This window comes from Eleutherodactylus coqui, chromosome 3 (assembly GCF_035609145.1).
Source record: "Eleutherodactylus coqui strain aEleCoq1 chromosome 3, aEleCoq1.hap1, whole genome shotgun sequence".
Lineage (NCBI taxonomy): Eukaryota > Metazoa > Chordata > Amphibia > Anura > Eleutherodactylidae > Eleutherodactylus > Eleutherodactylus coqui.
Genome location: NC_089839.1, coordinates 81,068,473 through 81,095,126, shown reverse-complemented (window position 1 = coordinate 81,095,126; position 26,654 = coordinate 81,068,473). Strand labels below are relative to the sequence as shown.

The window sequence follows — 26,654 nt, the reverse complement described above, 5'->3', positions numbered from 1 at the left end:
GCCCTTCCATGAAAATCACCCCAAGCTGTAGTAAAAAATGTAAAAAATATATACTTACCTGTCCGCTACTGCCGGGGGTCTGGCGGGTCTAGCCACTTGTTCTCCCTGCACTGTAATAAAGTTCTTTCAGTATACGGGGATTTAAAATCCTTGCCTGCTGAAAGGGTTGCGTCTGATTGACGAAGCGCTCAGCCAATCACAGGCAGCGCTCAGCCATTGATTGTTTCTTGTCTGATTCCTGTCTGAATCTGGCAGCGGCGGCCCCATTGAAATCAATGGAAGAGCTTTGCAATCCTCTGCCACAGCTGTGACAGCTGTGGCAGGGGATTCTTTACTCCCCATGAGGAGTCCTCTTGTCACTGAACACTATCACAGTGTTCAGTGACAAGGGGACTCCCCACGGGGAATATTGATGCGCACCACAGATCTATGGTGCACACATGTGCTATGTTTGGCAGGTACGTGCGTTTGCACGCCTGTGAAACACAGACATGTGAACACACCATAGGGAACCAATGGTTCTAATAGATGCGCGGTTTTGTACAGATGTATGTACGCACATAAACACGCTCATCTGAACAAGGCCTTAGACATGACATCTGTCTGAGTTCAGACAGGACTCAAGAGTCAGATATGAAATCTTACTGGGTTTAAACAAGACTGAGGAGACAGACATGACTCTGAACGGGTTCAGACAGGAATCAGACAAGAAACAGACAGGACATAGACAGAGATCTGACCAGCATGCATGCTCAAACCAGGCTGGCAAATAACCAGCATCCTCAAACAGAAGAAGCTGGAATAAATGTTCACAGAAAAATGGTGATTGGATGGCTAGGTTAATGCAACCGTCAGCCAACCAGGTCATAATAACAACTGTAGAGAAATGCTCATGTCGGTGCCTAGCACCAGAATGACAGGGAGCAAATGGAGACAAGCCATGAGATTACCCACACAGTGATAAAACGTTAGACGGTATATTCAAACACACTTCTAAGACCTTCAGTCCCAAGAGGTAGCAGGAGCCAAGGCCCAGTGCTGGACTGTTGATTGCAAAATAAGTACATTTTATTTTTTTTCTATTTGCCTACTAATACAAAAAGACAGGGAAGGAAATCTGAGTTCCCTTTCCAGTGTTTTTTTTTTTAGTTATTGGACTCTGTTCATGCAAACAGCATGGCTTTCATTCTTAATGTAGCCATGACAACTATGGAGAATTCATTTCAAAAAGATCCCAATGAACCTGATAGATCCCACTGATTTATTCTCTCGATTTTCCACTTGTTTTTCTAGCATAAACAGTGCTGCAGAGTTCATTAATGTCACAGTCAAATCACAACCTCCAAATGTTTCTCACATAGTTATCATTTGATTTTAGAATTTTGAAAGCTGTATAAAAATTACAAAAAAATTAGAGAAGTAAATAAATAGGAAAATAAATAACAAATAATAAATAGTCAAAAAGTTAATAAAATGCATGAAAAGGAAGGGAAAAACAATCAAAAATCACCATAGGCTATCATATTTCTCCATATATATTTTTTTAAATGAGTAAACTGAATAGTAAAAGAAATGAAAAAAAATATCTTTCGACTAAGGACTACAGTTTTTTTTAAACACAGCACATTTTTGCTGAACAAATGATATTCAGCACAAGTTCATTTTCTGCCTCAAGCCTAACTCGTCTCCGACAGTCCTATGGTCTATTTTCTTCTTGCCAATCTTAACCTGTACACTCTTAGTGGTTTAATCTAGCAGATTTTCCATCTTCTTAGAGTATTAGACCAACTTTTTTTAGTGCTAAATCCCAAACTCTTTGCTCAATGAGGCTGTCATAACTGGTTTTTAGATTAGTACTCTAGTGCCAGCAATGTACTGTGGCTGATTGTACTATACTAAAAAAAACCTCTATGTCAAGCCTTTTCATTTTGCAGTACAATGGAAAAGACTTGCCTAAGGCTTTCCCTCCTACAATGATTATTCATTTTAAAGAAGACGTTTATCAGCACCACTGTGTTCTACTAGTCTTGGAAGCCAAAGCATAAAAGTCACACTTCAACAACTGACAATAGAAAAACTGTGATTCACTCTTTAATATCTGGCAGTAATACAGAAGTTTAATTCGTAGAATCCCTGCAGGTTTAAACACAATTGCTCATTTTTGGATCAAAACCATGGAATAGTGGATGCATTTCCTATACTAATTGTACTGCTACAGACCAATTCTAGATATACTGTTTAATCCTGAAGTGAAACCCTCATAGAGTTGTTTCATTAGAATCACGATGTGTTTTCTATAGTCTTTGCGTATTCATACAATAGCAGATATCATGTATTCACATGAAAAAAAAAACACAAAATACTGTGAGAAGTCAGTTTCTAATCCTTGGTATTCACAGTGAAAAGACCCCAAATTCTAATTTTTGTTTATTTCATTTAAAAATCATAGAATGATAGAGTTGGAAGGGGCCTCCATGGTCATCGGGTCCAACCCCCTGCTCAGTGCAGGATCACTAAATCATCCCAGACAGATATTGGTTCAGCCTTTGTTTGAACACTTCCACTGAAGGAGAACTCATCACCTCCCGTGGTAACCTGTTCCACTCATTGATCACCCTCCCTGTCAGAAAGTTTTTTCTAGTATCTAATTTGTGTCTCCTTCCTTTAAGTTTCCTTCCATTGCTTCCGGTCTTTCTTTGTGTAAATGAGAATAGGGCTGATCCATCTGCATTGTGACAGCCCTTCAGATATTTATAGACAGCTAGCTACAAATGTTGAGCTAGCACCCCATCGAATTGTGCCTTCTTCAGGTTCCTAATATTTTGTAAGATACTATAATTGTTATGTATCTAGGTTACTTTGCTGTTATAGAAATGGGCAATGCCCCCTCGGGGGTCACTATGGACATTACAGCAACGTTCTCGTAGTAGAAATATTGTGGGGTCAAATACGGCCAAGCTCACAGCTGGGATCCACTGTGGGCCTCTGCAAGCGGATTCCGCATACGACCATGTGAATTCGGCGTTATTAAAATTGCTGCTTGTAATGCCAATGTAATTTACAAGAAGCCCCGGGAACACTCGCCTTCATTTATTTCCAGGAGCAGCTTGTTGAGTGCCTTTTGTTTAACACCGCCACACCTCAGCAAGCTTTTGAAGCCTCACATAGCACCACATTTTACACCCCATCCCTGCCACGGAGGTCAAGAAATACTGCCAAGAGAAGTGGAGAGGAGGAGGGATTACCGATTTTATTGTCTCATGTGCCCATCCCAACCGGGCCTCCGTAATACCCCTGTCTTCGGACATACCACACAGTTTACATTATTACTTTTATCTAACATTTAGGGAATGCCAAAAAGGGTGCAGTGGGGATGATTGTTCTTAGGGAGTCAATTTTTTTTCTGCACAAGTGAGCGATGGGGTATGGAATTTATTCAGTTGTACCCTGCAATCCAGCGGGTGTTCCCTCCATTATAGGCCTAGCTATGTGTCCTGTAAGTAAATCAGGCCACAATGGGTATGTTTCTGTACACAGGATAAACAGGGGTATCCATTTTGGGGTGAATGTCCTCATTCATATGTGTGCTGTACAAAAAAACTGTTTTTAAATTGACACAATTGCCAAAAAATGAAAATTGTCATTTTTTCCTTCTGCTTTGCTTAGATTCATTCAAAAACCGTGGGGTCAAAATACGCAGTGCACCTCTAGATGAATTCGATAAGGGGTCTAGTTTCCAAAATGGGGTCACTTGTGGGGTTGTTTTGGTAGCTCAAGGGCTCTATAAATGGGCAATGGGGCCTAAATCACCTTTAAGCAAAATTTCTGTTCTGAATGCTACTAGCTGCTCTTTTCATTTTGGGCCCCGTTGTGCATACAGACATAAGGTTAGGGCCACAATGGGTATGTTTCTGAACACTGGACAAACAGGGGGATCAATTTATGGGGTGTAAAGTCTCATTTTCTTGTACAGCATAAAAAAAACTGCCAAACTATATTTGCAAAAATATGACATTTTATTTTTTGTCTTCTAAATTGCATTAACTCCAGAAAAAAATAGTGGGGTCAAAATACTCATGACCCCCTCAGTGAATATATTAATGTGTGTAATTTTTTAAAATGGAGTCATTTGTGGGGGTATCTATCATTCTGACACCTATAAGCCTTTGCAATCTTGGCTTGATGTAGGAAAACAAAGTGTTCCTCAAAATGTTGATAACCAATGTTAAATTTATATGTCTCCTAAATGGTTAAAAAACAACTAAAGTTTTTCGAATGTGCATTCAGAATAAAGTAAACAAATGGAAATATGTATTTTATCAAAAATGTGTACAGTATGTTTGCACATATTTGAGATATTGCAATTAAAAATGTAAAAAAAAAATGACAATTAAAAAAAAAAATCCCAATTTGGACGCTTTTAATAAATATACACAAATTCTATTAGACTATTTTTACCACATAAATGAAGTACAATATGTGGTGAAAAGACAGTGTCAGAAACACTTGGATATGCAAAACCTTTACGGAGTTATTCTATGTTAAAGTGACACATGTCAGATTTCCAAAATTTGGCTTGGTCATTAAGGCACAAACAGGATTGGTCACTAAGGGGTTAATGAAACCATTAAATATATAATGCAGTCACTTAGAAATACACTTATTTTATGAAAAGAATCAATCACCCCGAGCCCCCTCCAACCCCCCAAACTACTATAATGCGTGGGTTGCTGAAGACACGCAGATTCCAGAAATGTTATTTCATTCCCTTTTGCACCCCAACAATAAGCCCAAAAAGGGCCTTTGCTCTGCATGTTAATGAAGCATCTATGAATCCGTTGTCCTGTTTCTCTGAGTTTACGATTAGGGGGGATACATTACAATATAGAGCATGTGTCATGATGACAGATTTTCTTCAAATGGAACTTATCATGTCCCCATAGCACTATAAACTAAGTTTTGTGTTGTTAGGGGAGGTAACAGGGAACCAGGTAATGCATATTTTATACTCTCCCGATTCTTAGATCCATTGGTGTCCTCTTCTGAAGTTAGGGAGTTTGCACAAAAATTTGACAACTGTCCCATACATGCTCTCTCTCATAAACTTATATAGGAGTGCGCACACATGGAATTCTGAAAAGAGTCTGACTTTTGGGTGCCACCAGGACTTAGTTTACAGTGCTATGGGGACGTGTCAGGTTCCCTTTAAGGCACTCGAGTCTATACACTCATTTTACTCAATATCAGCTACCGATACTTTGTGAATAGGATGCAATTCTATTGATTTGCAGATGGCAGCGTGGACAGCAAAAATTAAAATGACAACATTAGATACAGTTAAAATAATGTCAATATAAATTGTAGAAACACCATGAGTTATTTGAGATAGTTTATTAAACTTTAAGTGTCAGCCTAATTGGGCTCTCCTGTCTGATCTGACATTGAGCATGGAAAGACGCAGGTAGCACATTGGGTGGTATGGTTTCTGATGCAACTATACAACATCTTGTGCATGAGTCCTATTCTAATTATACCACAGTGGAGAAGATAACAAAATAAAAGGTAAAGGTGACTTTGTGCATATTTACAGTGTTATCAGGATTCTAGGCATGTAAAATATTGCTTATTCCGGTGTTGGATGATTATTTTAGGCATGAATCTGCTGTCAGAATCAGGTTTTCTAAATTACCAAAGTTAAACAAGTGTGACAAGCGATAAGCGAAGAATGATGAGAACTGGAAGTGACATTTCATTATGCCGCATTTTATACTGTTTATGTAATTAATTTGTTAATTAATGAATATTTTTTTCTTTTGTAATGAACAATGAACCATTACATAACTTTACCATAACAATTTTCAATACATTTTTTGGAACAGATGTAAATAAGCAATATCCATAGGAACTATCCATATTTATCTGCATAAGAAGAAATCATTTTTAGGATTAAAAATATATATCTGTCCTGGATATTATGCTAAAAGATACAGATCTAGCAATTACTAAAACCTGTGCATTGTGATAACTCAATTTACAGCATTGTAGTAATGCAGTCCTAAGCTCTTGCTCATGACCTGAAGGTTGCGAGTTCAATCTCCACCACATGGTTCAGGTAGCCAGCTCAAAATTGACTCAGCCTTCCATGCTTTCAAAGTCGGTAAAATGAGTACCCAGCTTGTTGGGGGGTAATAAATAAATTACCTGAAAGTGCTGTAGAATAAGTTGGCGCTATACAAATAACAAGATTTATTTTTATTTTTTACACAGTATTTGAGTCATCATAAAGTCAAGTTAACATTTGCTATAATTGTTGATATGACTTACAGTATATAAGGTTTGGCAAATTATGGAGGTAAAAGTTTACACACCAATGTCTTCCCCCAGAGCTAATCTGGAGCCAATCACTTGCTGCTGTGAACACTTTTTAAGGGGTGACTCACAAATAACTATATAAATGTAACTATGTTGGCTGCACACAAGACAACAGAATTGGACTTCACCTATAACAGTTGTATATGCCAGATACTAATCGTGTCTCCCAGTATTCAGATATCCACAGGACTTACAGAAGGGCCGAATTATGTAACAAGTGGACAGTCAAATGAGTATATGAAGCATGTATTTTCACAAGTAGGTATCAAAAATGCAAGACTATGAACTCACCAACAGATGACAGAAACAGAATGGTGATGACAAACAGAGGATGGTAATGGTTATTATTAGATAATGAAACAGATGGGTAATGATGATAATGATTATAGCAAACACAATCACTGATCCTAACTCTAACTTTCCATAAGTTTTCCCATACTGTACCTCTGATGTTAACTCCAACACTAGACACTACTTTCCCTGAGTATCAATAAAGATGTCTCTAATGACAATTCTATCTGAAACACAAACCCTGACAACCAATGTCAGGGCATTAATATCCAGAAACAAGAAAGCCAAACTGAACAGAGCTGAACTATGAAAAAAGACAAAGACAGATACAAAGAGGCAAAGCAACCAACAAACTTCAAAGGTAAGAACTAGTAAGGACTAGACTAGAAATAATAATATGAACACAACTACGATGCCAAGAAACTAAGCTAGACTAATAACAAAAGACTAGAAATATACAAGGGATACTGGATTCAAATGTATATAGCTTACGCTATAATCAGCAACGTATTGCAGAAGCCAGAAATATTTTTATTGGTCAACCAATCATGAATTCCTCTCCAAACGAGCCTGAGCTGAAGCAGTGTGGTTAGCTGATTTGCTTGGGTATTTCTATCACTCCCATTGAAATGAATGGAGAGCTGACTGCGCATACAGCGCTCCATTCAGAGTGACATCACTGCTGGCTAAGAAGCAACCCCTACAGTGGCAAGAGAATCTCATTCTTGAGATAGATGGGGAATGATTTGTTTTTCTAGTAAAGCCCTTTTAAACAATTTGTGCAAACATGCACATTCCCTTTCAGATTGTGGTTTCAGCCAGTACCCCCATAAAACCAGATTTTTCCAGGGTAAACTACGGACACCAAAACATTTCCACTGTAGTGGCTTCTGCAGAGAAATGGCCAGTCACATGTATAGTCATGCTGTAGTACAAGGATGGTACACAGTCCACCTGGATGGGAGCTGGACTTGCAAAGCAGCTCTCCATATTGGCCATAGGAGGGAGTTCCAAGTAAGAAACCCCACTCTCTGGCATTCATATGTCTGAATATGGTATATTAAAAGGAGATGTCATCTTGGCACAACCATTTAAGACATACCCAACTATTTCAAGCACATGTACTAGACAAACAATAGAGCCGTATCTATTACCATAAAACTGTCATTTTTTATCAATATACAATTGGTAAACTAACCTCTAACTCTTGGAACTCTTCCTCTTCTTCTACATCATAAGAAAGAGTATGAATTTTGATGTCTTCAGAGGAAAGGTCAATGAACTTGCTATCTGGGTAGTCAAGACTGTCTTTGGTTGGTGATCTATCTTCAATAAAGGTGGTTTCACAACACTCGGTGCTGACATTCTCTCCCCAAGAGCGTAAGACATTCTCAGAATACAGAATGATGTTTGGACGATAGTGAGACTCCACAGTCTGTTGTAGCATGTTAGGATCCAAGAGTTGTTGAACTGGGTCATTTTTTATGTTGTCTATGCCAGTCTGAGAAGAAATACTTCCAACAATATGACTCTGGTATTGAGGAGTCGGATAAACCGAGACCATTCCATCTTTATTTTCTGCCATTAAATTTCTTGTGTTGATTAAACCATTTCTTTTTCCGGCTTCTGTGATTTTATTATGCATAAGCACACTGTTCTGTTCAATTAAACCATCCATATTTTGAGTTTGTGTGTTTTGCTTGCTTTTGTAGCTCCCGTTGTAGAGGAAAATGCAGGTCACATTTGCCTAATGGCTTTTATTTTCCTAAAAGCAGTAAAAATAAATGATGTAAGAAAAACAGAAATGCAAGCCAGCGACATCCAAAATGAATAATCAGACAAGCCTGTGTAATTTAGTCATTATGCTTGATAATGCACACAGCATTCTAATCACTAGACTACAACTGAGTAGTTTATAATTCACGTAACTATGGACCGGACCATAGTCATTGTGATCTGGATATTTCCATATTCATTCAATAAGAAGTTAACGGAAAAAAGGAGCTTCAATTTCCTGAAAATCTGACAATGAATATGTAATTCCTGCTCTGCATCTATCATGGCTGACTCAGAATGTGATGGAACTTAATAATTTATAAACTGGATGACTCTCAAGTTTCGATTGATCAGAATGTCAAATTTAATTATGCTAATTGAACAATAGGCTGGTTAGTTGTTTATCTATCTATTATTTACATGATACAAACTATGCAATCACAAGGCGCTTCCCAATATATCTGATGAAAAACATATTTGGAAAATGTACCTTCCGGCTCCATGGAAAGGCTCTTTTACATGGGCCGATCCTTTGCCATTTTTAATGATTTACAATATACCATGTTGATTGGTGCTTATTCTGCGGCAGAAGATTGCCAGTATGGGGATGAACAATCTTCAGCTCTATAGTTCATCCCCATAGAAATTGCTTTAGTCAGTAGTACACCTCCCTCTTTACAAGGGGAGACATGCTGTCGATGACAAGCATTTTTATGCCTGCATGACAGATCAAATCAGCTGATCAATGAGTGCTTGCTCGTTTGGCGGTATGGTGGCATGTGCCCGATCATGTAAAAGGACTTTAAGTGATTAAAAGAGTTACGTCAGTAATATAACCACAATGTGTAATAGTTAGTCAGCAGCACAAACTACATACCATTCAGGGAAGTGATTTTGAAGGACCTCCCAAGGAAAGGATCTTGGCCCTGGATCCAAGACACACTTCAAATACATAGAAAGTCCAAGGGCAGCATGCGTAGTACAAACATTAGCATCCGTAGTGATTAGAGATGAGCAAGTATACTCGCTAAGGGCAATTGCTCGATCGAGTATTGCCCTTAGCGAGTATCTGCCCGATCGGGAGCAAAGATTCGGCTGCCGGCGGTGGGCAGGGAGCGGCGGGGGTGAGCGGGGAGGAACGGATGGGAGATCTCTCTCTCCCTCTCTCCCCCTGCTGACTGCCTCAACTCACCTGTCACCCGCGCCGGCACCCGAACCTTCTCTGCCGAGCGGGGAGATACTCGCTAAGGACTATGCTCGATCGAGCAATTGTCCTTAGCGAGTATGCTCGCTCATCTCTAGTAGTGATGAATCATTATTTTTACCCAATACAGATAGACACCACGTTTCGACCTTAAGAACAAGGTCCTTATCAAGACCTTGATAAAGACTAGAGATGAGCGAACACGTTCGGCCCCGCCCCTTTTTCGCCCGAACACCGAACTTTGCGAACACTTCAGTGTTCGGGCGAAAAAGTTCGGGGGCCGCCGTGGCAGCGCGGGGGGGTGCGGCGGGGAGTGGGGGGGAGAGGGAGAGAGAGAGGGCTCCCCCCTGTTCCCCGCTACTGCCGCCCGCGCCGCCGCGCGTCTCCCCGCCCCCCGGCGGCACCCGAACTTTTTCGCCCGAACACTGAAGTGTTCGCAAAGTTCGGTGTTCGGACGAAAAAGGGGCGGGGCCGAACGTGTTCGCTCATCTCTAATAAAGACCTTATTCATAGGGTCGAAACGTTGTGTGTATCTGTGTTAGGGAGAAATAAAGATGCATAACTACGGATGCTAATGTATGCACTGCGCATGCTGCTCTTAGACTTTCTATGCATTTGAAGTAATATAGCCACAGTCCATATGACCTATTCAGGTATATAGTCATCATTGAAGGGGGGATTCTCCATTGACATTCACTTTATATCAACCACAGGAAAAAGTCACTAAGATTGAGTGACTCTCAATTGGAAGACCCAAACTGTTCGTATACTACACAGGAAACCACTCACTTTAATAGCCGACATGTAATACTACATTTTCCCTACAGTGGCTGCTAAAGTCAAAATATATAGTCAGGCATACAACAGCTTCTCTTCTCTTATGGACTGGCTAGTCTTCATAAAACAATCCCTATAAACCAAGATTTACCCTTGGATTCACCCCTCAATAGTACATTAGGGAAGTGTTACATTAGCAATTCATAATATTCTTCCACTATCAAGTATCTCCCCTTACTAGGAAAAGTTATTTGTATGATATGGAAAGGAGTGGGAAAATACATTGCTGCTCTTCAAAGGTACCATCTACAGAAAACAGGTGACACGTATAACCATTAATACATATCAGCAGATTTCTCATATCCTCACTCACAGGAAATGGGTGATATAGTCTTGTCCTATGGCAGAGACCATCAACGGAACTTTGATCTAAAGTGGGTGTTAATGAATTTTTGACATCCCTTTGATTAAAATAAAATCCAGCACAGTTGTTAAAGGAAAACCATCTATACATCTAGGTAGGAAAATGTATACACTGTATTATATCTAATACAGGAATGATGAAGACAAAAGTATTCAAAGAACATGTAAGAAAGAATCCCTGCATCAGGCTCTGCACTAGGCATAAAATAGTGCTCCAGTTTCAGCCAGAATGTTCCTTTAAGATGACTCTGCACATGGCATTCTCAAGGTTTAATCTTTACACTTAAAGGGGTTTTCTGGTTAGAAATCAACTTCTTAAATATAGAAACAAATGAGTTAATACAGCAATATAAACAATACTTGTATACCTTTGTATGCTAATCAGGGGCCACAGCATCCCTGTTTGGAACTCGTAGCATCATGGCCCCCAGGATTTGAGCAGTGATACCAAGAGAATGGGTGGTGATGCTGCGGCCTCTGATTGGCAGGCAGTGGTCCCCTGGCTTCTGCTGCAATCAGGGGTGATTCGTGAGACTGCAGCACTAGATCACCAGCACCGAGGACAGGTGAGCACTGTTTAATTGGTTGCTTTAACCAACTTAGCTCTATATTTAAATAGTTAATTTAAACCAGATAACCCCTTTAAAAACTGAAGTTTATTATATTTTCAGCCACACAATAGGCTCTAACAGAGGGTATTGACTTTTGGGATAAAGCAATAAGTTATTTGGGAATTTAAAGGGGCTTTCCCATGAAATAAAGTAATTCCATATCACTAGGATAAGGAATAACTATCTATTCGGTAACAGCATGACCGTTAGCATCCCTACCAATCACGAGAATGGGACTCCCAAAGCTCCCCGAATTATTGAATCTTGTACATGTATGACAAAACATTACATTAATTTGCGGATCCTTGGCAACCCCTTCTTGGGATCAATGTTCAGAACCCCATTGATGAGACAGTTATCCCCTATCCTGTGAAAAGTGGATAATTTAATTTAATTGGACAACCCCTTTAAATTAGTAATGGTACATAAGAAAAGCAATATGGTGGCTCATAGAAAGCACATTGCCCATACAGGGCAGTTCTAACTGGCATGTCTTTCAATCAAGATGCTGGTATATTCTTTCACTTCACAAAGCTGCCTCACTGGTACTACAGGAAATATAGATCTGGATAGAGGTTAGCATTATTACAAGTCTAATTGTAATCTACACTATGTGGATTTCAAGCAGATACAAACGTTTTTCATTTTCAAAATACATATAGTTGAAGGACAATATTCATATAAAATAGAAATATTTAGTACATACAGATGCATGACCTTTCAATACCCAATATATAATGTATTTTATGTTTCCATATTCAAAACTAGAAAAATAATATACAGTATACCGTAATATAGTAATTGGCTGGCAAGATTGTGCTACTGATAAAAAGGTAAGACTGTAAAATGTGAAGAAAGATCTAATCACCACTCTCCAAATAACCCGCAGAGCACATTATTATAAGTACTGCCTTAAAAGAGAACAGGAGAGAAACCTGAACATCTTTTATCACCATTACAGAGCACAAAGATTGGAAACAACAGACGGTAAAAGTTTAAAACCATTTACAGAAGTAGAGAAAAGACGAAGGTTAGTCTGCCTGAACTCATTACAATCATTTTGTACAAGAATGGGAAATGCTCTGTACATGCTTTGTTCACAATATTCAAACTGGTCTCTAGATGATCTGCTCCATGAAAGGCATGTGAGTCCATTCAAAGGAGTACAGAAAGTGCTTTAAAATAATAAAACGATGTGATCTGTATTAATGAGAATGCACCAAAAATGCAAATCAAGTAGGAACTCTTCTGTATAAGTCTAAATACCATTCTAGTAAGAAGTAATACACACTTTTATAGTTTCCATAGTTAGTGTTGGAGTAATCACAATTTAAGTGATACTCAAAGGGTATGCCAATCAGGTACGCCAAATTGACTACAGCATAAAAAACAGACAAGTGGCGTTTCAAGATTCGCTTCTTTTTCTGAAGCCCTTTATTGAGTAAAAAGTATATATAGAAAAACACACGGAAGCTGATCATGAGCAGACACCACCCAGCTGTTGTCCAATCATCATATGACAGAGGGGTTAGGTTCCCCAAACTCAGCAATAATCATCAAATCATTCTTAAAGTTACAATTGATGTGGCAGTTACATTATCTCAAGTTTACATGTGAACATATTCTTTTGCTAAAGCTGGCAGTTATCTTATATCTCAGGCTTACAAGTGAACATATATTTTTTTCTAAAAGGGGCATTTATCTTATCTCAGACTTACATGAATGCATACTTTTGCTAAAGCTACTCTCACTGAACTGGTGACTTCTGTTTTTGACTGCTTTTATGAGTCAGTAATGAACCATAATAACCCTGAAATAAAAATGTGTAATATACTATTACAGGTTACTCTTACATTAGCAAGCTAGACTTACAGTTTCAAGCATTAAGTAGCCACTCTTGTGAATTTTTGTTTTCATGCATTATGTAGCTAGTCGTCTGTATATATAGGTTGACTAGTATTACTATGATTATTTATTATCTCTTTCTGAAACTTCTTAGAGTCCTTATCTTACAAGTGGCTCAAGGGAACTGACCACAGCTAAATTACCTAGCTTCATATTCTCTCAAGAAATATTTTTTTCAGTCAGAATAATTACTGTGTGATGGTATTATATGGACTCTACTACAGAAGCTCTTTAAGGAGGGAAGAAATTTATATCACAGTTAATGCTGATAACTAGAGGCTCCTGCCATACAGTTATAGTGAAGATCACAGCTTTTCCTCCTGACTGTATAATTATGGTCTGTAGTTTATTTAAATGGATATAGAATACAAAAGGTAATTACAGTGTCTTCCCTGCAGGCGGAGATGGTACAGTCTCTAGCTGATCATGTGATGCTGCGCTGATGCATCATGGGAGTGTTAGCAGAGTATAGAGAAGGTGAGCAGGAAGAAATTTCAGTATTCAATAACCCTGTACTATGAAATTAATCAGTATAGAATTTTGAACATGGTAAGATAAAAAAAGAAAACAGAATAGCATTTGAGGATAAACATTTACAGTACTATAAATACTCCCTTAAAAGGGTATTCCAGGGAAATACTACTGATTACATATCCTCAGGATAGGTCATCAATTGTTAATCGCCTGGGGTGCACTGCTCAGAACCCTGGCCCATCAGCTGATTGGGTGCCCACAGTCAATGCTGCAATACACAGGGTTGGAGTAGAAGCAGTTAGCTTTGACTCCTGTGTACTGGCCAGGGTTTGTAATTGCAGGCACAGCTGGAATTAAAATCAATGGAGCTACACCTGCAGTTACAAGTGCTGCTCTGACCCCTATGTGCCCACTGTCAGCCAATCAGCAGACAGCATTTACCCAATCAGCTGTTCGGCCACGATTCTGCGCAGTGGATTCCAGCCAATCAACTACTGATGACCTATCCTCGGGATGCATGATCATTTGTACTTCCCTAGAAATCCCCTTTAAGGCCTCCTTCAATGAATGGCTGTGACTGAACCAATCACAGTCATTCATTGAGCAGTGGCTATCATTGGTCACGCATCAGCCAATGACAGCCAGCACATACAGGAGGCGGGGATTTTTCAATCCCCAGCCAAAAGATGAAGAGGAGAAACAGTGTCGGGACCCGGGGAGAAGCTGCAGTGGCACCCTGGACAGCGCAGGATAGGTGATGTATACTTTTTTTTTCAACTACAGCTTATTTTGGGGTAGGGTTTATATTTCAAGCCCCCTTTCCCCTGAAAATCCTTGCATGTGATGCTACGAAGTCACTACATGGTATTGCTGCGAGAAGACGTAGCGATTTCGCACGGTCCAGCAATGTGATATTGCTGTGATTTTCTCATGGCGATGCCGTATCGCCCTCATGAAGGAGGCCTAAGTCACATTTATTTCATTGGCCACTAATTGCTTCTGCATTGCCACTTCTCCAATGAGAAGAAGTCGCTTCAGTGACATATCTTTAAATCTCTTGAAAAGGATACCAATTGAAATGGTTTTGCTTTCCAGTATACTATTTAGTGAGAACTACGTGCTGCTTAGTACACAATAATATTTACTACTACTAATAATAATTACTAGAATAATGAGAAAGTCAAAAGTATAATGTTATCAGTGATTCAAAGTAATACAACATGATGAATGACTAATACAGAATCCCTATTTCATTTACATAAAAGCTACCATATTACTCTATAATCTGTATAATAAATCTTCATTTTCTTAAATTAGATAATAACTGCCATTGTACACATTACTTATTTAGCATTATTAATGAGAGCACGTCAATGGAGAATTTTTGTTTACATGTGAACCTTACTATGTAGTAAAATGCACTTTGATATTTTTATCCCTTCAAATCCTTTATTCAACTAGTCGTCAGGAATTAATGATGGATATTTTGCATTCTGAAAAGAAGAGATTTATAGTAAATGTGCAGCAGGAAGCACTGTGCATAAAGGAGTAATTTGCAGATTAGCTACTTCTGCACAGAGGTTTGGTTTCTACTAAGGATTATGTCAAATATCTGTAATTCCATTTCTGCAAAGCCGTTCTAGCAAAAATGTTACAAGATTTTTCTAATAGCCTCATACTGCCAAGAAGTGTAAGTAAGACTTGATGTCTGTCTACTATAAATCGGTTACGTAAAATGCAAATAAGAATCTCACCATATGCTTTGCATTCCATCCTCCATACAGGACAATCTCAAAAATCCCAAATGTGGTAGCTACTGCTAACTTTCTAGAACTTTGCCAGTGGCCTCCATGCAAGGTGTGTCCATATGACGAAAACTACACGTTCTTATGGTAGATTCATGTTGGAGGTTGTGGAAAGTTTTTTTGGACAGGGTATCATTCGGAAAAGCAAAATAGTAGCACATTGAAAACAACACACCAATCAAAAGAAATCAATGAATGTACCTATCGATAGACAGTGTTTATATAATGAATGACCACTTCATTAGCGAAAACTGTCCTTTCACAATTGAAGCTTCTCTGTATGAAAATTGGACAAGTGATTCCGAAAAGTTCAGCAAGTAAGCATGTTATCAGTGTGAATCCACCTTATTCATAGAATCAAGCGATCTATGGCTAACTTCACATTGGCGAGCGCAATATGGGGCCATGAATCCCGCCCCCATACTGTGCTCCCCACCATCTGAATGTGAGGTGTCTTCATGTTAAAGCAGCCTCGCATCACTTCGGGGAAGAAGCAATGGTCCGCTGTAGCTGTCAGCCGCTGTGGAGGATCGTAGATTTTCTCCCATTGTTTTCAATGGGAGATCTCGCATCGCATCACATGCACCTAGCACGTAGTGCGATGCTGCTGCTAGTCCCATTGAAAAAGAAACAGCCTACTTTGTCGGATTTCTTGTCCAACTGTAGCAAGATAATGCAGAGAATGGTGTGATAGAAGAAAAACCATCCAGTAAAAGGAAATCCTATGAGTGGAAACAACTGTTTGATTAAAAGAGTCACAAAAGGGAATCAATAATCATTCTGATGAACAAGCCGATGCGGCCGGTAAGCCGTGATACTTGACCATTGGGAATTCCATTTATGAGAGCTTATCTGCAGGAGGAGAAATCACAAGAGTTGACTACTTAACATCATAGTCTATGAGAGTTATGGAAATCCAAATGAAAATGTAAAGTAGATTGCATCCAAATACAACATTGTGCCTCAACTATCACGTCTGAATGCACAACTTGTAGTTGTTTAGCACAGAAGTGAACAGTTCAGGCTGGAGCAGGTGGAGTACTGGTGTGGGCAATATTTACTTGTCGCACCCTGGGTCCTCTGATACCTACGGATGGATGTTTGGACAGTAGTGCTTATCTGAGTATTGAGGTCAAATAAGTTGATTTTACATGCGCTGCCAATGGGCTAGTCTAATAAAATGGCCATTCCGTATATGTATAATCGGTAGTACATGTGAATATATAAAACTTATGTTGTTACGGGTTCTTTCCAGTCATCAATAATTCCCCTTTTCCTGCCCATAGGCTTTCCTTCTTTCCTCAGTCCTAAAAAGTCATCTGCAGTAATACAGTAAATAGTAGCTTGGCGAAGACAATGCAGCTGCAGGTTTGTCTTCAATCAATTTGGAGCAAAGTTGATAGACATTTGATTGGCTCAGAGTGCATGGGTCTATGGCATGCGTGGGCATCAGAAAACCAGGTTAGTGCCAAATATCACACAAGGAAGAGCTTTTTCACTCAAAATGTATGCAAGTAAAAGTAATATACAGTGGAAAAAAATCACCCTTTTGCAAAGACCATCACCTCCTTATCCAGAACAAATTTCCTAGGACAAATTTCAGTTTCCTAATTTATTATGTAGTATTCTCCATTATAGTCTATGAGGGATATAGAAAGCTATACATTCTCATTTGGATCTCCATTTCTCTCATAGACTATGATGACTCGCCAGCCATGTTGGATTGGGACATCAAGGTGTCAGCCCTGGACCACATGGTCCATATGCTGGTGTATGCACAGTGAAATTTCAGCATTGGATGCCAATCTGAGTACTTTTCTGCTAGTGTATGGTCGGATTGGTCAACTGGGAGGCATGTGTCCCAACCCAACCATTTATTCCGGCTGCTCCTCATGGAGGATACCAGTTATAATTCTCACCTGAAGGTGTTTCTGCTCAAGTCGATGGCTCTAGTCCTGTTCCACTGTCAGATAGATCTGCTTCTAATTATGATATTTGGAATCTAACTAAATATATCTCCTGTCTTATTGCTGTTTCTGCATTGCTATTGCATCTGGTTCATTGCAGGTTTGTTTAATATCTGAACCATATTTATTGTTATATATTGTTGTAACAGTATTCCTGTAATTCAATTAGGGACATTCAGGGTTGCCCCAGGTTCCTGAAGTGGGGTTGCCCTCATCATGGTGAGTGCTCTGCTTTTAGGTAGGGTCTCATTGCATTGGCAAGCTATGTTAAGATTTCCTGTACTTACACTTCTTGGGTTCATTATAAATATTTTGTGCTCTTCACAGTAGGATATTGTTTGTATATCTGTTCCTTAGAACATCGAATTACGTCCAATCTGGACAAGGTGTTCCAGCTTGGACGTAACATCAAGTCTTCACCAAGTCAACAGATAGGGTATATCTGATGAATATAACTCTTTAATATTTAGGGAAAAAATATCCTACGTGACCTACAAGATCTTTACACCAAAAGGCTAATTTATAACTTTTTTAGCATTTCATACGATAAATCTTGAAAACTATCTTACGTTTATTATATTAAAAAACAACAAAAAGAAAGAGAAAAGCCGTAAATAAAAAGCCACCTAAATTGTTCTCTCCCAATTCTAAGACACTTTATCACATGCATAGTGTATTCTTCTACTTCTATAAGGCTGTCAGTCTGTTGTATGCTGATATTTTCTGAGTCAACCAGCGATGCATGACTCTTCTGGGAAGGTCACTGTTGAGTAAACTGCAAGAAATTGCACTGTCTAAGAAAACGGTTTAACCCAATGTCATTTTAATCTTCACATTGTTACAAAACAAACATGTGACTGGCTGATGAAAGAGGCATTATGACTCTAAGTATATAATTAAAGCATATTACTTGCTACATTTCGATCAGAATGCAGAACAAAAACTCTATATAGCTGAGTGAACTTAGAATATTTGACCCATAAAGGATTTTCATATTTTGATAATACAGAAGCGCTTGTGATCAGCAGGCGTGTCCAATATAAAGCACAAATAAAAAAGAACTGGGACCTTCTTAATGGATCACTGCTTTTAATCTGCAGTATAATGAAACATGTTATCTGAAAAATGCTATCTTTTCCATAATTCTCCCTGACTACGGTACACGTTTCACGTGCAAGCCCTTTCACCCAGTCGAAGAAAGAATTTAATCCTTCAGTATTAAATTATTAAACATTTTGTGCAGCAGAATTGCTCTCTGAGTGTCAATAGATATTTCTATTACAAAGTCAATGTACTGTATCTATAAATATATTACTTATTTATTTGCAGTTAGTTTTATAGCAGCAACATAAGCCTATTCAACTGCACTCTATAATGATGGTCGCTGCTTGCATCAGTACTTGCCACCAGTGAGGCTCACAAGCTAATTTACAAATCTCTGAGATACATGTAGGACCAGTTTTTATAGGAAGCCAATTATGTTTTTGGGGCACCTAGGGGAAACCAGAATACTTGGATGAAACCAATAGAAACACAGAGAGAACAAGCAAAGTTTATATAGATGTTGGCTTTAGTGAGATTAGAACACAGGATCCAAGTCCTGGAAGGCAATAGTTCCATTAATGAATTTAATAGTATCAGCATCTAATATAAAAAAGCCTACAGGCTTTTTCTTACACACACTTTGACCTCTTTGCGTATCAGCCCTATTGAAAACAATTGGCGTTATCGCAAAAAGAAAGGACACACTGCAATCTTTTCCCTGCATAGCATCGCGACGCAGTGCCATGCCGGGAAATAACGCAAATGTAAATGAATCCATTTTATTTTTGCGTAGCGTACATCGCGTCAATCTAGTTATTATAAATTTTCTGCTAGGCTAGGTTTAGACCACATTTCAACTTTACGTTCAGCTTTTCCAGCAAAAGGATCGATTTGTATTCTTGAAAATTGTATTCAACTGAAACCCACAATGGAAACATTACTTTTAGGCCTTCTTCACACGGGCAACACCGCATCGGTGCGAGAAAATCGCAGCGATATCGCATCGCTGCACCGTGCAATATCGCTGCGATTTTCTCGTGGCAATGCCATGATTAAATTGTGCAACTTTGTAGCATCACGTGCAAGGATTTTTTGGGGGGCTTGAAATATAAGCCCTACCCCGAAAATAAGCTGTAACTAAAGGAGAAAAAAAAAGTATACATCACCTCTTCTGCGCTGTTCCGGGTGCTGCCGCTGCTCCTCCCCTGGTCCTGGCACTGATCATCTTCTTCATCTTCTGGCCGGGGATTGAAAAATCCCCGGCTGCTGGAAGCACTGGCTGTGATTGGTTGACACTTAGCCAATCACAGCTAGTGCTCAAAGAATGGCTGTGATTGGTTCACTGCCATTCATCGAACACTTGCTGTGATTGGCTGTCAGCCAATCACAGCCAGCGCTTCCAGGAGGCGGGGATTTTTGAATCCCCGGCCAAAAGAGAAGAAGAAGATCAGTGCCAGGACCCGGGGAGAAGCTGTGGCTGGGCTGACAGCTCCTCTAAGGTGATGTATGTGTGTTTTTTTTCCCAGCAGTTAGGGCTCCATAGGGAAACAAGGGCTACAAAACCTCGCATGTTGCGGGCATATCGCCGGACCTGTGAGGTTTGTGTGTCGTTTTGTAGCATGCTACAAAGCATCTCATGTGTGAAGGAACCCATAGGAAACCATGGGCTTCACATGCATGCGATTTGTAGCAGTGTAGCAATGCTACAACATCGCGTGACTTTGTCGCCCGTGTGAAGGAGGCCTAAATGAGACAAATTGTCAAGTATGCTTTTGTGTCCTCCAAAAAAGTTGGAACCAAATACAACCAGGTCAAACAGAGTCCAAAATTTGCATCTTTGGACTCGATTTGCCTTATTAAAATCAATGGTTCCACTGTTGGTTCTATTGGAATATCGTTTTCAAGTATTCAAACTGAACCCTTGCTGGAAAGTTCAATGTGAGGTTGTAATGTTTTGTGAAATTGTTTTATAGATGAACAACCTAACAGTTTTGCTTGAGTAGAGGATAATGTTCTTATGTAAAGTATATTTTACATGACAAGAGTCTGAGATATCTTTTATGTATTCACTATACTGAAGGCAGGTAGAAGTCCCTACTGCTAACCCTCCGGTGTTGTTAGGCCCATTGGCATAACTGTAGGGGATGTGGTTGCACCCAGGCCCAGGAGCTTTAGTGGGCCAATAAGGCCTCTCTTCTCTATATAGGGAGCCTAGTACTATGAATAAAGCATTATAGTTGAGAGCGCTCTTACAGGCTTTGCATTGGGGCCCAGAAGCTTCAAGTTATGCCTCTGCGTTAAGGGGTTAAGAGAAGTTGGGGGGCCCCAAGATAAACTTTTGCACCCGGGCCCATGAGCCTTTAGCTACACCCCTGGTTAGGCTCCATGGGTTGCAAGTGATCTAGTGTACTGAGTGCAAATAGTTGAGGTCGAATAAGATAAAAGGGGTGAACCAAATGAAAAGAAAAACGTGCAAACTACACATAGTGCAGAGATAGAACTGTTGTCAGTGAAAAATTCACATCCTCAATTTAGACATGACATAGAGACAGGCCAGAATAAAGCCTCGGTAGAGGTCTGGGCACTAAGACTATCTTAGAAAGCTAGGATGAAATTACTCCAGTTCCCCACAGAGAGCTGTACTCTTTTAGGGGGGGTTCAACACTTGTAAAGGAGTGTCTGAGGCCTGGGGGGAGTAAATAACAAACTAATGTATACTCACTAGTTAGATGTCCCTCAAATCCATTACAGCAACTTTGGTCCCCCCAAACAGGAAGTTGCTATATTGGTCACATGCCCTTCATTGTGCACATGACTGCTCAGCTGATCACAAGCTTTAGTAATCACGTGCCATTTGTGGCATAATCATTGCTAAATACAGTGATTGGCTGAATAGAACTTGACAGCTGCTGCAACTTTCTGGTTTCGAAACCGGCAAAAACGTAGTTACTGTGATGGACCCATGGGGCATTTAACCTCTAAGTATGCCTTAATTTGTATTTTCTGCTCTCCCCAGTACTCAGACAGTTTTTCTCCAAGTGTCGGAAAACCCTTTAACTGCCATGGGAACTTTTTAATTTCTAGTGATTAGTTGGACACAAACAAAATACATTCAAAATCAAAATATAAAGGCCTATGCAGCTCAACCGATCCCTATTGCTCCTACCTTGACAGTGCCTGGTCCCTCTCGGCTCTCTACATCCCGCTACAGTGTTGATACAGTATAGTATCCCGACACAGAAAAATGTGTAGCCGGTCATTGCTTTAGCCAGTGATTGACCATAGAGGTCACATGATCCTGTGCCAGGATGTCATCACTGAAGCAGGAAGCAGAGAGCAGTGGGGTACCAGGTGAGGTAGGTATAAAGTTTTTTTTTTACCTTTTTGCAGCGTGTTGAGCATGTTACAAATATTTTCTTCACTACACAACCCTTTTAGGCAATGCAAAGAATTTATAAAGTTACTGAACTTTTAAAAGTTAGAATATTTACGGTATATCTAATCGATGATCAAAAGGATTCTGCTTACGGTACTTTAAGCATCCTTTAAGCAGAAATAAAAAAAACAGTTTTTCTGAATTATTTAATTTTTTTTTATAATCAACTTACAGTATGTGATAGACTGAATCATAGATTACTGGGGATATTAATGTGTAAGCGTGACACATTAGAAATAAAATGCAATAACAATATCCCAGCACATTGCTTCTATTCATATCTTTGCTGCTGCTGTCCAAGCCACTATATAGAAAAGAGCTTTTTTCTTTGGCAACACAAATCCAATCGCCTTCAGCTGTTGAAGTATTATACTGTTTGTCAATGATATCGAAAGCTGTGCCTGACATTAATAAAACGACTTCCTCCTTCACTCTTGCCTCAAACAAAATCAATACAATGGCAACAGAAATTCTATCCCTTTCGACCGATGAGATTACAGCATGCCAGGAATATGTACAATGGACTCACAAAGAAGTTACAATGTAGTTTCTTTTAATAATAAATCAGTTAGACAAACCTCATTGCAAGAGACTGGAGATCCATAACTAAATATATGTATTCTCCTTCATATAAATAGCCGTTGTCCTCCAGAACAAAAAGGAGAAGCTGTGTATGAACTTGGAGATGATTCGCACCTCTAGACAAAACCAGTTTTCATGCTACGTACTTGATTGAGCTGTAAACACAAAAACTGTTTGCAAAGAGATGTTTCTGTATTGTGTTATAGGATCTGCGTTAATCTGAACCCCATTGTCAGTTTTTTCTCATTATTTTCCCACTATTACACAGTGTATGGTCTATTCAGTAGTCAGGTACATTGTGAACATATCTTCATCTCTCTCCTAGCAGGAAGTCCCAGCATAGTCTCCAGCACTATTTTCACCTTCTGATGATAAATTGTAACATAATATGTGGTTTTATCAGTTGGCTGTAGACAAATAATCATCTGTTACTGTATGGTAAATGGAAGAGAATCACATTACATAGTTAAACAGTAAGGTATGTTCACACAAGGAAGGCTTGCTGCAGGAAATTCACAGAGAATTTTGCAACGGTGCACATTTGATTGAGGGTTTTCCGCTGAAAATCAGTTTGAAAAAAAAAATGTGCTCACCTTCTGCATCTTTTCTCCATTTCCTTAAGGAGTCTTGCCTGCTCCCCCTCCAGGCTCTAGTGGCCTAAAGGATGACATTTCAACCCATGTGACTGCTACAGCTTGTTATTGGCTGTAACGGTCCTGTGTCTATAACACATGCCATCGCTAGAGACTAGGAGACCAGAGGGGGGCAGGACAGATTGTGGACTGGAGTGGGAAGATGGACAAAGTGAGTGAACTGTTTTTTTTATTATTTTGCTGCTTTAAGTTGAAAGAGACACTAACTTTTTAGACAAGTTAAGCCCATCTAATAGCATATGTATGTTTTATTAATCTTGTAGTATACTTTCATTGCTCTTTTTTTTCCACTGTAAATCAAGTTTGAAGAGGGTTATCTCTTACAGCCCCTGTGCAATCTATTGCCTGTTGTTAGGCATTCAGCTTCAGTAGTAACTAGGATGTTGGGGAATTTTCCTGGCTGTGGGTGAGTGGCTGTCTTAACAGACTCAGATTCCCTGCACCCACACTGCTCTCAGACCTGCAGTCAGTGTGTTCACAACCTTTGCCTCTTCTGATGATTTATTTACCTGACCTATCATGTGCACTTATCTTTATGTTGTAGGTAGTGTTGCTCATCATGATCAGTTGGGTGATAAAATTATCCCAATTTTTGCAAAATGGAATTGTGTAAGTATGAACTGATTTTTGGCAAAAATTGAGGGGAAATCTAATTTTCAATAATGCCTGCTGTCGGGGTCACGGTACAGCCAGTCAGCAGTCAGGGCACATTATTGATGTCACCAAATGTGTCCTTCATCTTCCATAAGGGCAATAGTTTTAGTAGATACCTGCATCACATGACCTAGCCATACATAACATAGGCACATGCAATCAGTGGCAATTTTACAGTTGAACACCAGACAAAGAAGCTGCATCACATTTATATACATATATAACGCGTGGTCTGTTGTCAAGGCCAGGTATTCTACAGAGGATATATTGCTGCTGGTGAGAAAACATTTATACCAATACCAGGATTATATTAGAGTGAAGAGAGAACTAAGCTGCATCAATTTTTTATACCTTTATAACACGTGGTCTGATGTTAAAGGGGTTGTCCCGCGGCAGCAAGTGGGTCTATACACTTCTGTATGGCCATATTAATGCACTTTGTAATGTACATTGTGCATTTATTATGAGCCATACAGAAGTTATAAGAAGTTTTTCACTTACCTGTTCCGTTGCTAGCGTCCTCGTTTCCATGGAGCCCGCCTAATTTTCGGCGTCTCATGGCCAAATTAGACGCGCTTGCGCAGTCCGGGTCTTCTTCTTTTCTCAATGGGGCCGCTCGTGCAGGATGCCGACTCCGTGTAGCTCCGCCCCGTCACGTGCCGATTCCAGCCAATCAGGAGGCTGGAATCGGCAATGGACCGCACAGAAGCCCTGCGGTCCACCGAGGGAGAAGATCCCGGCGGCCATCTTCAGCCGGTAAGTAAGAAGTCACTGGAGCGCGGGGATTCAGGTAAGCGCTGCGCGGATTTTTCTTTAGGTCCCTGCATCGGGGTTGTCTCGCGCTGAACGGGGGGGGGGGGGGGGTTGAAAAAAAAAAACTCATTTCGGCGCGGGACAACCCCTTTAATAAGGACAGATATTCTACAGAGGATATATAGCTGCTGGGTGTGAAAGCTAGTATACCAACAGAGAATTTACACAGTTTCATTGGAGGGAGGAGAGAAAGTGGCTGCATCACGTTTATATGCATATACAAAACGTGGTCTGTACATTGGGAGAGATTATTTTTCTGCTGCTGTCAATGTATATAGCAGCAAAGCAGACAGATAAACTACACTTTGGCAAGAGGAAAATTGCAGTTCTCTGCTTGTGGTCTCAGACGTCATTCAAAGTTGTCAGTTCAGCAGCTACAAATTATTTGCAGGCCTTATGCAGCTAGCAGTGGTTTTCTGCAAATTATAAAGTTAGCTGATAAGGTAAATAAAACTACACTAAAAAGTAACAGAAAAAATAAATAAATAAAAAGAAAAGATGAAGCAGGGGATGTGTCAGTGGTGGTGGAGGTTGTAGAGAACGGGCCAAGATGGCACTTCAAGCGGCTCCCACTGAAGCATCAGCTCCATATTCTGCAGGAGACGAGGCAAGCCGACTGCCATGTCTTACAATGTCTTCTGCCTATCCGCAGCACACAGACCAGATCATAGAATGGATGACACAGCATGCCTCAAGTACCACCACCTCCTCTTCCTCACAATTGCAGGTACACAGGAGTCAGTCTGCACCAGCTGGCCATGAGCATCCCCCCTTTACTTCAACCTGTGCCAAATCCTCCACATCCTCCAATGCAGTTCACATGGTCTGAGGAGTTGTTTGATCATTCAGTGTGTCATGATGTCAACCAGGTAGTCCAAACAACCACAGGGAGAAAACCAAGACATTTAATGAAATGATGCCCAACCATTGTTTTCCTCCGAAGAGGATGATGAGGGTGGGTCAGTGCGCATGATCAGTCCTCCACAAGTAGTGTATACTCAGGAGGATATGGAAACAAAGGTGCCAGCTCCCACTGCTCACTGTGACAGAGAGTCCACTAAGAAGGAGGACGATGAAGACGAAGAGGAGGTGGAAGATGATGAGGTGCTTGACCCAACATGGACAGATAGCAGATCACGGGGGAAAGGAAGAGGCAGATGTTCTGTGGGCAGCACCATGTCAATACAGGGAGTAGGGTGTCGCAGACAAATATCTTCCTCCATCTCCCTTCCTGTTCATTTAGTAGCCTCTGAGCACAGAGAGGCAGTTTTGTGTAGGGGCAGGAGCATGCCTCTGCAGGCCTCTCCTCTGCAATTAATGCTTGAGCTGCATGCTTCAGAGCCAGGTGTGGGAAACAGAAAGCAATAGTTGAGCCGTCACCATCACCACCACGTTCACCAACATTGACATCTACCCCATATTTCAGCATGCCACAGGTCAGCAGCCAGCCCAGTTATGAGAATGTAAAAAAAATACGACCTCAACCATCGATGACGACAGAGCCTGAACACTAGCATTGCACAGTTGCTTGCATTAGAAATACTGCCCTTTAGGCTAGTGGACACAGATACCTTTCACATCTAGATACCTTTCACATCGTGATGCCCCATGTTAACCCACAGTACCAGATGCACAGCTGCCATTTCTTTGACCAAAATCTGTCCTTGCCATATATCACCATGTGAGTGATAATGTTTACCTGGCTATGAAGAATGCTGTCGGTGACAGGGTGCACCTGACCACAAACATGTGATACAGCAAGCATGGCAAGGGGCATTATATAGCCTCAATAGCACACTGTGTCAAGGTTCTGCTGCTGGGACATGAAGCCAAAAGTGGTGGGCCATATTTCATGGTACTCCCAAGA

At 40.1% G+C, this 26,654-nt stretch overlaps 1 protein-coding gene across 1 annotated transcript in view; it reads right to left on the bottom strand.

The window, feature by feature from the left end:
• Positions 1-26,654, bottom strand: part of SYNDIG1 (synapse differentiation inducing 1) — a 252,512-nt gene that overhangs the window by 87,719 nt on the left and 138,139 nt on the right. Inside the window, exon 2 of the mRNA XM_066594537.1 lies at positions 7,862-8,428. Within this exon, the coding sequence (XP_066450634.1) occupies positions 7,862-8,341 (480 nt within the window). The 5' untranslated portion in view covers positions 8,342-8,428. The remainder of the gene's footprint in view (positions 1-7,861; positions 8,429-26,654) is intronic.